General features: G+C 40.2%; 1 protein-coding gene across 7 annotated transcripts in view; it reads left to right on the top strand.

Annotated features, from left to right (window-relative positions):
- Positions 1-12,536, top strand: part of snphb (syntaphilin b) — a 39,715-nt gene extending 27,179 nt beyond the window's left edge. For 4 of the 7 annotated variants that reach the window (XM_055012783.1, XM_023293572.3, XM_023293575.3 and 1 more), the window contains 2 exons: positions 100-10,082; positions 10,125-12,536. In XM_055012783.1, coding sequence (XP_054868758.1) covers positions 100-2,179 — 2,080 coding nt within the window. In that variant the 3' untranslated portion in view covers positions 2,180-10,082; positions 10,125-12,536. Of the gene's footprint in view, positions 1-99; positions 10,083-10,112 lie in introns of all 7 variants that reach the window. The other 3 variants (XM_055012784.1, XM_055012786.1, XM_035940649.2) reach the window with 3 other exon arrangements.

A 12,536-nucleotide genomic window follows, 5' to 3' on the forward strand; every position in this document is an offset into this window, starting at 1 on the left:
GCTGAGACAGAAGGAAACTTATCCAGAAAGTTACTGCTTTTTTTTGTTCATGTTCAGTACTCTCTCCAGGTTCTAACAATTTTCTCAATTTCCTCTTAGGGACACAGAGATAGATGAGCTGAAAGGTCGGCTTTACCGGATGCAGGAGGACTGGGTCGAGGAGGAGTGTCACCGAGTGGAGGCTCAGCTGGCCCTGAAGGAGGCACGTCAGGAAATCCAGCAGCTCAAACAGGCTGTGGAAACTGTTCGTGCCAGGCTCAGCGATGCCGGGGGACTCAGCGGGGACGCAGGGGTCCAGAAGTACTTCCAGGACATCAACACTCAGAACCACAAGCTCGAAAACCTTTTGCTCAGCATGGAGTTGGCCCAGGCCGGATTAGCCAAGGAGGGGGAAGCCATACCGGGCTGTCGCACCCGTGTTGGGGGTTCAGCACCAGCATCTGTCTCGGGGGAAAGTCCTGGGGGAGTACCCAAACTGTCAGTAGGAGGTAGGGGGTCTTGCTCTTGTGATGGTTCTCCAGCACGTTCTCTGACTCGGAGCTCCACCTACACCAAGTTGAGTGATCAGGCGCTGGCGGATCGCAACGGCAACGGGTCGGATTTTCCTTGTCTTTCAGGTGACGGCACCCAGGACAGCGGCTTTGTGTGCTGTGGGGAGAGCAGCATTCCCAGCCGGGCCGACCTGCTGCTGGAAGCCGCCTTTCTATCCGAGGAAACCGCATCTTTACTTAACTCCTACTCGCAGACCTTCTCCCACTCTTTGCCTCACTCTCTACCCAACTCTTTGCCTCACTCTCTACCCAACTCTTTGCCTCACTCTCTACCCAATTCTCTGCCTCACTCTCTACCCAACTCTCTGCCCCACTCTTTGCCTAACTCTCTGCCTCACACCTACTCCCACACCTTACCTCATTCCTTCCCTCACAATTTGTCTCACGCTGTGCCACACACTATGCCGCACTCCTCCACCTATGAGAAGCTGTGCACAGGCGAGCGTCTGTCACCTTTTCGTTGTGGTCTGGGAGGTGTGAGCTGCATGAGCCACCCTTGTCTGTCTCACCACCACCTGTACCTACATCCTTTGAGGGAGATGGGCATTCAGACGGAGAGCTGCCCCATTCCCGCCACAGCAGGGTATCCTTCTGATCTGGACACCATTGCAGAGCAGCGCACCTTCCGGTCCCAGGCCTGCAGCCCCACCTCCACCTGGATGTCCGACGAGGGGGACGAGGAGCTCGACTCCATTACCACCACGACTTCAGTAACCACGGCGACTGTCATGAGTACGGCCACAGAGCCAATCCCAGTTTCTAAAACACCGCTGGTCCCTCCTTTACCACGATCCGCCACTGTGGCCTGTTCTATGGAGAGTCCTTTGCGTGGCAGGAAGGAGGAAGAGGAGAAAGAGGAAAAACAGGAGAAGGAGAAGCAAGAGAAGGAAGCTTCTGCAACAGAGGACAAGGTGCAAACCCCTGTGATCAGACTGGTAGAAGAAGTGCAGCAGACACAGGTGGGCTCAGTGGAAGGGAAGGAGGTGGAAAGTCAGGGTGCTGGGGAGGCAGCACAAGGAAATCTGTGTGATTTAGCAGAGACATCAGCAGGGACACAGGCTGAGCTTAGGTTTGCAGGATGCTGTGGAGAAGGCATGCAGAGTGGGACAACACTTGCAAACCTTAAAGCTGAGGACAGGCAGCAAGAAGTTTCTCTATCAGCAGGCTCAACCCAGACAGAGACAGTTGAGCCAAGTCCAAGTAGCCCAGGATTATCTCCAGGCGTAGAACAACCTCATACATCTCAACCAAGGAGATCTGCTTCCAGTGAGGAGATAGCTGGCGTCACGGTGGTGGAGGTGCACGACGAGGACGAGGACGATGACGAGGATGAACCTAAAGAACAAGGAGCAACAGGGGGCGCTGCAGCAAAGGATGGAGATTCTGGGACAATTCAAAAAAGCTACTGGAGTCGTCACTTCCTAGTGGATCTGCTAGCGGTGGCCATTCCGGTGGTGCCAACGGTGGCGTGGCTTTGTCGTGGTCCAGTCCGCAACGGTCAGCCCATGTACCACATAGGGTCACTGCTGAGAGGCTGTTGCACTGTGGCGCTGCACTCACTTCGCAGGGGAGGTGGGTTGAGGCATTACCCCGCAGGCGGGGGAGACCTGGGGGGCTCACAGATATAAGAGGAGGATCTGATCAGCAACCTCGACGGTCCTTAACCAAACCTCACCTGTGTGGGTTGTTGGAAGATACCTACAGGGTGAGTAGAAGAAGAGAAAGAACCTCCTGTCCTGCACTTCTTATCAAGGTCAGCAGCTGAGAGGAGTATCAAGGTCGGGAAACGTGCATTTCGGACTAATATCTGTGACCGGTGAACTAATCTGTTTGGTCCTGCTCCTCATTGTCTCACCCAGTGGTCCTTGCTGTTGCTACCTAAATGTCCGTCAACACGACTGACTTGTACAAAACTGGATGAGCTGATTGAAATGAATGATCTATGCTTGGACGTTTGACACCGATTGTTTTTTTTTTTATTCTTAAATGCAGGGAGAATGTTAAAGATTTGATTATATGTCAACCTATTCTCAATTCTGACATGTTCAGTTGTTCATGAGTTGGTGAATGTGTACATTAAATACAGTATATTGAGTACAGCTCTGTGCAATATAGCTTTAATGTCAAACGTTATCATCTCTCAGTAACTCCATTACTTTAAACTGGAACAGTAGCTATTTGTTCTTCTGTCAAATGAGCTTCACTGTCAGGTCTATGCATTCACTGTGGCCAGATCCACACCTTTGCTGGACAGATTTATCTTGGTCTCATCTGACCAAAGAATGTGTTTATAATACATTCTTTGGTCAGATGAGACCAAAGAATGTGTTCATAACATTCATCAAGTTTCCTTTCATGCAGTTCAGTAAAGTTTTATGCTGCACTTTTGTGTCTGTGGCTCTGATTAGTGGTACTACGGCTCCTTCTGCACCTCCTGATGACTGCTGCAGCTGCATATTCAGTGATTTTGAGTCACACATCGTTCTTTTTGTATAATTTTCCATTCCGTTTGTGAAGTGTCACAATCAGATTTTTACTTTTTTTTTTTACCATGCGGAGCCATGATGCAGACATGCAGATAGATTCAGCCCATAGGGCCAAAACTCACAAGGTTTCGCTGCTCACAGCTCATTTTCTAACCATGTTCATGCAGTTAGACTGATTGGAAGTCTCATGTGGACTCCGTTTAGTTTTCAATGATCACAGGTTTTCGGGATTGTGCTTCATTTGCTAGAAGTAATGCAGCTTTTAGAGGTGATTCAATTGTGAATCATTTGACATTTAAGATATTGCACTGAGATGTACTCACTTCTGCTGTGTACTGCATATGTATAAAAGTGTGTACATGTATAGCTAAGCTACAAGAAGCTACACACAATGACTGAGAGAAAATCCACTCTAATATAAAATTTGCATGTTTCTAATAACTGCAGGCATTTTTCATCGAACTCTGAGATTTTCAAAATTTTAATGCTATTAGAAAATAACAACATACAGACAGAACTCAGGTTTGTTCTGAGGGTAGAAACACAGCCAACCCAGTCAGGTTTTTCAATCTACTCTTACTCTGTTTTGTTATTTCTCTTTATGCCGGGTTCAGAGTAAGCAAGAATTTGTCCTTGAATTGTTCATCTGACTGATTTTAGAATCGGTGCAAATTTCTGCAGCATCCAGAATGACTGAAAATTTGCAGAATGACACAAATTTGTCCAAGATGCTTTAAAAACCATCCAATATGACTCAAATTTTGTCTAAAATGACTTGAAAATGATCCAGAATTGCAGAAAATTCGCCCAGAATTCCACTAAAGTTGTCGGCAATGACAAAAATCTTCCTAAAATGATTTCAAAATGTACAAAATGACTTTAAAAATGACCAAAATTACTTAAATCTGTTCAGAATAAACTGAAAACATTTTTTAAATGACTGAAAACTATCAAAATGGCATGAGAGGATTAGAAGCAGAGTGGTCTAACCCACAAAAAATCAGAACTGAGTTTTATATAATTTCTGCAATATTTTATGGTCTAGTGGCAGTGGTGGCGCAACGGTTAAGTCTCTGGACTACTGATCAGAAAGTCAGAGGTTCAAGCCCCGATGCAGCCACTGTTGGGCCCTTGAGCAAGGCCCTTAACCCTTCCTGCTCCAGGGGGCGCTGTACCGCAGCTGACCCTGCGCTCTGACCCCCCCAATTGGGGAGAGATGCGAAAATCAGAATTTCCCCTCGTGGGATTAATAAGGGATAATTAAAAAAAAATAAATAAAAATAAAAAAAATGTTAGTGACAAAGTGTTCTAACCCACAACTCAAATATAGCCTTACAGTGAATGTTAGACCATTCTTGAAAACACAAAACTTTGAACCCATTTTTCTCCAAAACTACAGAAAATGGGTCAGACCACTCTGCTTCCAAACCCTTATTGTCCAAAATGACTTGAAAATGATCCAGAATTTCAGAATGTTTTCCAGAAATTATCCAAAACTATGAAAATTTGTTTAGAATGACATGAAAATAGTCTAAAATGACTGGAAAATTATCCAAAATCAGTCAGAATTTCTCTCAAATGATTAACAATGACCCAGAATGACAGAAAATTTGCAGAATGACACTAAATCTGTCCAAGATGCTTTAAAAATCATCCAAAATGACTCGAAATTTGTCTAAAATGAGTTGAAAATGATCCACGATTGCAAAAAATTTGTCCGGAGTTACACAATATTTGTCAGAAATGAAAACAATCTTCCCAAAATGACTTAAAAAATTGACTTAAATTACTTAAATCTATTCAGAATTAACTGAAAACTTTCTAAAAAATCACTGAAAACTTTCAAAATGACATGAGAGGGTTAGAAGCAGAGTGGTCTAATCCAGAAATAATCTGAACTGAGTTTTAAATAATTTCTGTAATATTTTATGGTCTAGATGTTAGTGGTAAAGTGTTCTAACCCACAACCCAAACATAGCGTTACAATGAATGTTAGACCATTCTTGAAAACACAAAACTTTGAACCCATTTTTCTCAAAAACTACAGAAAGTGGGTCAGACCATCTGCTTCCAAACTCTTATTGTGCTTCAAAAATGATCCAAAATGATTCTAAATAGTCTTAAATGACTGGAATCAGAATTTTTCTCAAATGATTAAAAATTATCCAGAATTACTTAAAATTTGCAGAATGACACTAAATTTGTCCAAGATGCTTTAAAAATCATCCAAAATTACTTGAAATTTGTGGAAAATGACTTGAAAATGATCCAAAATTGCAGAAAATGTGTCCAGACATCTGGTTCAACCAATAGATTTGTGACTTTGTAGAAGATTTTACAACTTTAGAAAACAATCATTGTGGCGGTTATTTACTCTTTTGTCGCAACAATCGTAAACTGGTCTTCACTGAGAGGAAAAAAACTGAACTTTTCAGGTCACGAAGGATAAAAACGAAGTTACTTCAATCACAGTTCATACTCTTGGATAGAGATCAACATTGTGGATGTGACAATCACTTGATTTTGCTTAGAAATTCCTTCCTTCCCAGTGGATAAACTAGATGCAAAACCCAACAGTGGAAACAACAAAAACTCAAAAAAAGTCTTGAAATATTTCTAACAATCTTTGAAGGGTTTGGAAGCAGAGTGGTTTAACCCACTTCCTGTAGAATGGTCTAACATTCCCTGTAACGTTATATTTGGGTTGTGGGTTAGAACACTTTGCCACTAAAATCTAGACCATCAAATGATAGAGAAATAATGTAAAACTCAGTTCTGTTTTTTGTGGGTTAGATCACTCTACTTCTGAAGCCCTCATTTATTTGCTGGATGCCAAAAGTTCAAACAGGCTCCTTTCACTATGTCTTCTAATTACACTCGTTTCTTCTGCATGTGTTTCATGGAAGCTGACTTCATCTCAGTGAGTCAACTCTTGATATTTACATAATACTATTTACATTTTCTTCAGAAGATTTTCTCAGGATTTGGTGAACAGTTGAGCTTTATTTGCACGGATACCTGGCTAATAACGTAATAACGTTTCTGCTTTGTTCACTTTAGAAAGAAGCTGTTTGATTTCCCTCAGTCCCAGTATTCTCACCATCGCAGGCAAAAGCTCACTAATAATGAGCGAAGCGCCGCTTTTCATAGAAAATGAAAGGCAGCTGGTGATTGTACCTGCCTTTGGTGTGTTGTTTGTGTTTCTGCCCTGAGAGTGTCATGATTAAATCTCCAGAAATCAAATAAAACTGATTCAGAAATCAGATTTATTCAACTGAATAACACAACAAAAAACAAGAGCTACATATTTTATGACAGCAGCGAAACCTCCTCATGTGTTTCTTTTAATTCTATTTCAGTCCCTGTGCAGTTACAGTCCACATATATTCTACTGAAAGAAATAGTTTAACATTGTGGGCAACGCTTCCACGTCTTTAAGGGTCATTCCAGAATTGGAGGACATTTGGGCTTCAAATTTTTGAAAAATAAACCTTCTCTTATACTATTTTCTGCTCCCTGTTCATCAATAATAGATAATAAACTGTCAAAGGCTTGATTGGTTCAGCTTACACATTAATGGTAGCATTTTTATTCCATGTTTTCTGTGTTGTTTGCTAACCCTACTCTAATCACAGTAACAGGGTTGCTAATCCATGCTAATGTGATCTTTTTCTCAGCAGTAGAAGCTAGATATTTAGCTAGTTGTTACTGCTGACCAAGAGGACAAACTGACTGATGGAAAACAGTCAGAAGAATGAGTCTGATCCTGATAATATGAGGTAGAGTAAGACATTCAATCAAGGCTGACAATGTTCTGTCATGTGATTCACTGTTTTCTTCTTCTTCTAGCAGCTAAAAAGGTTATGCTACCAGGGTTGCTGTGGGACACACGTTCAATCCATAATAATTATTATTTCAATTATTATGTTGATTAAAAAATGTTCCCACAGTTACAAGAGACATTAATGAAAAAAATAATACCAAAATAGTTAATTTGAACAGTTTTATTTGAGATTCAATGTGGTCATCAGAGGGGTGGGACAAGAGAAAGATGGTATTTTATGGGGGAATTCCAGACTTATTTGGTATTTAAAAAGTATTTTCAAACATTCTTTTCTCCTGTTTTTTTAGATTTGGTCTCAGGACAAGAACATTTGCACAACTGCTTGTTTTAGTATTTTGTACATGGATTATTTGAAATTTAATGACATAGAATGTCCTCCAATTCTGTATTAACCCTTATGGTAAATATGAGTCATTAGCCAGCATGTGTTTAGCTTAGCTTAGCATTAAAGGTCCCATATTGTGCCCCTTTTTCAGCAACTTAAAGAAAGTCTTGCATGTGTCCAAAATATTTCCACCTCAAAATACTGCAAAGATGCTTCACTTTCAGAATGACATAACTCCTGGCTTTTTCCTGCTCTGAACAGGCTGTTTTAGTATCTGTAGCTTTAAATGCGGCTGAGCTGCTGCTGTCCCCACCCCCTTCAGGAAGAAGACACTCTCTGCGCCTGTGATTGACAGTGCAGAGACAAACAGAAAATAATTGAGTCTGTTAGCTAAAATTCAATGTGGAAATAGGATTCAAATAGCCGTTGTCTTTAACTTGTGTGTTTGGTGAGTTTGTCAGAAGACGTTTTAAAATTAGCATTTTAGCTGCAGACTTCTGGTTAACGTGTAGTCCTACTGAGCTGCGTTTCAGTCACTGTTTTGTGCTTGTACTGTTTTCTGACAACAAAAACAGAAAAACGCGTAAATGAGAACAACCTTATTGGGAAGTTGGCTGTATTACATTGCAGTTTGTGTGAGCACAGAGAGCAGGAGAGAAGCTAATGGATGTGAAGAACTGATTTTCACTATATGGGATCTTTAACAGCTCATCAGGCTCAGTCCAAAGGTAAACAACAGCTGAAACCCGAGTGTAGGAATGACAACTTGGGATTTTAATTTCATCACAGTCTTTGCTGTTGGGTTTGTAGTTGTTGGGGAGAACAACATGCAGATTATATTTCAGGGTGGAATATTTTCAATTCTCAGTCATATGGTTGGTCTTTGTACCATAAAGATAACATTGGAAGCAAATTTATCAAACTATTGAATCAGTAAAATAACAGATTTTAATTTGGGTTTCCTCCATTTCACTTAACACTTACAGAAAACCTCTTTAGGTGATTAACTCTCATCTAAATCATGATCTAACTCTTTGTTTGTAGATACTCACTGGCTCAGTTTGACTCCTGGCTGTAGATCTGAATGAAGTGAGTTGTGCTCAGTCTGTGATCCGTGCTGTATATTTCTGCTAAACGCTCTCGTGGTGTAGTTTTTATCTGGTAGTGTGTATTTCAAGTCCACCGTACAAGAGTTTAGTCAGTCACTGCAAATAAATCAACTTTATTTGTTTAACGAATCATTCTGCAAAGCATTTCTAGACACGGAGTACGACATGATAGCCGACACTCCAAATGTACATTTATAAGGTATCTGGGTTGTAATCGCATTTAGAATCAGGGTATTTCCTTTGTGTGAATTTGTGCTTTTATGAGAGGACTTTGATGAAAGTTGGATTTCTTCTTTGTGCTGATCTTGTGTAGACATTAAACTGGATGTTTAATAAGAACAACTAACAAAGTCATGGAAGGACTGAACAGGTCTGCTGGGTTCAGGATCAGGGAGACTGTTAGTAGTAACTAAGTCCACCAGAAAAATATCTAGAAAGACTAGAAAGAGCTGTACAACAACTACAAAGAGACACAAAGCAACTACAATCAGAAGCAAAGCAACTCCAAAGAGACAGAACAACTACATAGAAAGGCAAATGGCTAGAGCAAAATAAAACAACTCCAAAGAGATGCAAAACAACTACAGAGACACAAAGCAACTGCAAAAACAAAAAAAACAGCTACTGAAAGAAGCAAAACAAATTCGAAGAGACAACACAACTGCAAAAGAGATTCAAAACAGCTCCAAAGGGAAACAAAGAAACTACCAAAAAACACAAAACCATACAAGTAGACCCAAAAAAATACAGAGACACAAAGCAACCACAAAGAATGATAAAGTAACCCAACAGAAGCTCAAAACCACCACAAAGAGACATAAAACAACCACAAAGAGACGCAAAAAATACAGAGATCCAAAGCAACTATGAAGAATGATAAAATAACCCAACAGAGACACATAACAACCACAAAGAGACACAAAACAACCACAAAGAGACACAGAACAACCACAAAGAGACACAAAACAACCACAGCGACATAAAACAACTACAGAGACACAAAGCAGACACAGAGACGTAAAACAACTACAGACACAAATTACTACAAAGAGGCACAAAACAACCACAGAGACATAAAACAACTACAGACACAAAGCAGCCACAAAGAGACATAAAACAACTACAAAGATACATAAAACAACTAAAAAGAAACGCAAAGCAATCACAAACAGACATAAAACAACTACAGACACAAAATTACTAACCACAGAGACATAAAACAACAACAGACACAAAACAACCACAAAGAGACACAGAACAACCACAAAGAGACACAGAACAACCACAAAGAGACATAAAACAACCACACAAACACCACAAAACTGGAGGTGTAGTTTTTTCACTGCTGTGCTCAGAGGCCTGAAGTCAAACAATCATCCATGAATCAACTATAAACACTAGAAATAGTCAAACCAGCAAAATTGTTCTGACACCAACTGACTTGTTGAGTTCTCGGTTGATGACGAAATACAGGATTTATTTATTTTTTATCCTTTGGTTGACATTTTTTGCACTATTGTTCACTTTATGAATTTTGAGTGATTACTGGAAGTTCAGACTGTAAACGTTTCCAAAGCGTCCGCTGAGTTCTGCCTGATTGTTTTGTTGCTCATATGATGATGTTTTAGCATTTTATCCTTAAAAACACCACTAACATACACGTCACTGTAAAGCTGTATCCTTTCATCCTGAATGAGATTTCTTTACGTTTGACCACAAGAACTGTCCAAAGTAATAACGTGTGAAGTGCTGCTGGTGGAGATGGAGGTGGAGGTGGAGGTGGAGGTGGAGATGGAGGTGGAGGTGGAGGTGGAGGTGGAGGTGGAGGTGGAGGTGGGGTTCATGCTAGTGGTCTGGTTGGGTAGTTGACAGTCATGTTAATGGCTGTCCATTACTGAGAGCCACGAAGAGATTGAATCAGAGACGGACCGTCCTCCACCTTCCCTCAGCATCGGTTGTGTTTCCATCTCCCGACTGTGTGAAACTTTGTGGGTTTGGAGGCTGAAATGTTTCCTGTTTTACTAGAAGCCATAAATCCTGTGAGAATGTGGGAGGCAGCCTCCGCCTCGGTGATTCCTGCTGTTTGTCTGGACTGTTCTGTGAGTTTACAGTCAGAAGGCAGCGTTTCGTAATAAAAACAGGTTCAGGGTCAGGGTCAGGTTCAGGTTCAGGGTCAGGGTCAGGGTCAGGTTCAGGTTCAGGTTCAGGTTCAGGTTCAGGGTCAGGGTCAGGGTCAGGTTCAGGTTCAGGTTCAGGGTCAGGGTCAGGTTCAGGTTCAGGCTGGTGGTTCCTGCAGCGTCATCTTATTTTACCTCTATGCACTCCAGCTAGCAGCATCATGTTGAGATGTGCTAATAAATGTACTTTTTGTCGAGGCTCTGGCTGTAAAATTATGTCCTGATTCCTGAAATATTGACTCATGAAGCCTCTGACGTCCTAAAACATGTTGGTTATTTTCATATTGTGCATAAACTGGTTGAACACAGTGATGAATATATGTAGAGTTGTTGTTTTTTGTTCAGATGTTATTGTCTTGTTTTCTTAAGTTATCTTGCTTTCACAAATATATTGTTTTCTCAAGTTTTCTTGGTTTTTACAAGTTATTATCTTGTACATACGAGTTATTTTCTTGTCACAAGTTATCTTGTTTGTAAAAGTTATTATCCTGTTTTAACAAGTTAATATCTGTATTTACGGGTTAATATGTTGTTTTAACAACTTATCTTGTTTTTACGAGTTATTATTTTGTTTTTACTGGTTAATGTCTGGATTTTGCGAGTTAATATCGTTTGTACAAGTTATTATGTTGTTTTCACAAGTTATCTTGTTTTTACATGTTAATATATTGTTTTATGAGTTATCTTGTTTTAATGAGTTAATATCTTGTGTTTACAAGTTATTATGTTGTTTTTACAAGTTAATAACTTGTTTTGACCAGTTAATATCTTGTATTTATGAATTATTATCTTGTTTTAATGAGTTAGTATCTTGTTTGTACAAGTTTTTATCTTGTTCTCACAAGTTATCTTATTTTTATGAGTTATCTAGTTTTTACAAGTTAATATCTTGTATTTACGAGTTTTATGAGTTATTATCATGTATTTATGAGTTATTATCTTGTATTTATGAGGTAATATCTTGTTTTGTGAGTTATCTTGTTTCCACAAATTCTTATATCGTTTCTACAGGTTAATATCTTGTTGTCAAGTTATCTTGTTTGCAGAAGTCATCATTTAATATCTTGTTCATACAAGAGAAAATACCCTCTAATTATTACTGGTCTGCTCATGTAACAGATATTTTACATAAAACTCATAATTTACATAATTTGCCCACAAGTTGTCTTCAAGCAACAAGATAATACTGAATGTTGTGTATTTCACGTCTCTTATGGATTTTGTAAACATGTGTTCATGTTTTGTTCATACAAGAAGGCAGCAAATGTTGATTTTGTGAGCATAAGTAATAATTTGATCTTTCTGGGACTTCATGGGACTCTATTCAGAAACTTTCTGTCATTTACTGTGTTTGATGTCCGCTGGTGTTTTATTTAGTGTTTGGAGAGGCTGTACTGTCTTTATTTCTGTCCTAATAGGGTTTAAAACTCAATCACACCACGAACCCTTCAGGGCGTTTAGTCGTCCTTTAATCAGCGACGTCCAAACATTCAGACGGTAAATTAAACGCTTCGGTCCCAGCAGTAATTAAAAGTTTGATCCACTGAACCTTCACCACTCAGAACTCCTGTGAAACTTCCTGCGATGCCACGAAGAGCGGAGCGTCCTGCACCTGTCCCATGATGCACCTGAACTTCCTGTCACTGTACAGTACGTGGTGGTGACTGACTCTAGACCACACATACGATGCTGAATAGTTTGTTTTGTGGAACACAGGCGACTTTTTTTGTTTTTGTTGGACAATATTTGAATGTGTATCGTCACTTTCTGCTTCGTTCCTTGTCTGAATGTCTGTATTCCCTCCAATATGTAACGATGATTAATGTATACAGACGTCCTGTCCTTTAGCGTCCCGCCACTGGGGACATCCAAGGCCTTGTATAGGAGGACATCAGTAATATCTACAGATAACGTCGTGTAAATTAACTATTTTAATGGCAATAGTAGTGTGTACAGTATAAACATCACTAGACTCCATCTCCCACCACACTGTATAAAGAAAGAGCAGAAGCCCCAAATATTAAACAGCATGGAGGAAACGTTC

The sequence above is a fragment of the Amphiprion ocellaris genome, chromosome 8 (assembly GCF_022539595.1).
Source record: "Amphiprion ocellaris isolate individual 3 ecotype Okinawa chromosome 8, ASM2253959v1, whole genome shotgun sequence".
NCBI classification, from domain to species: domain Eukaryota; kingdom Metazoa; phylum Chordata; class Actinopteri; family Pomacentridae; genus Amphiprion; species Amphiprion ocellaris.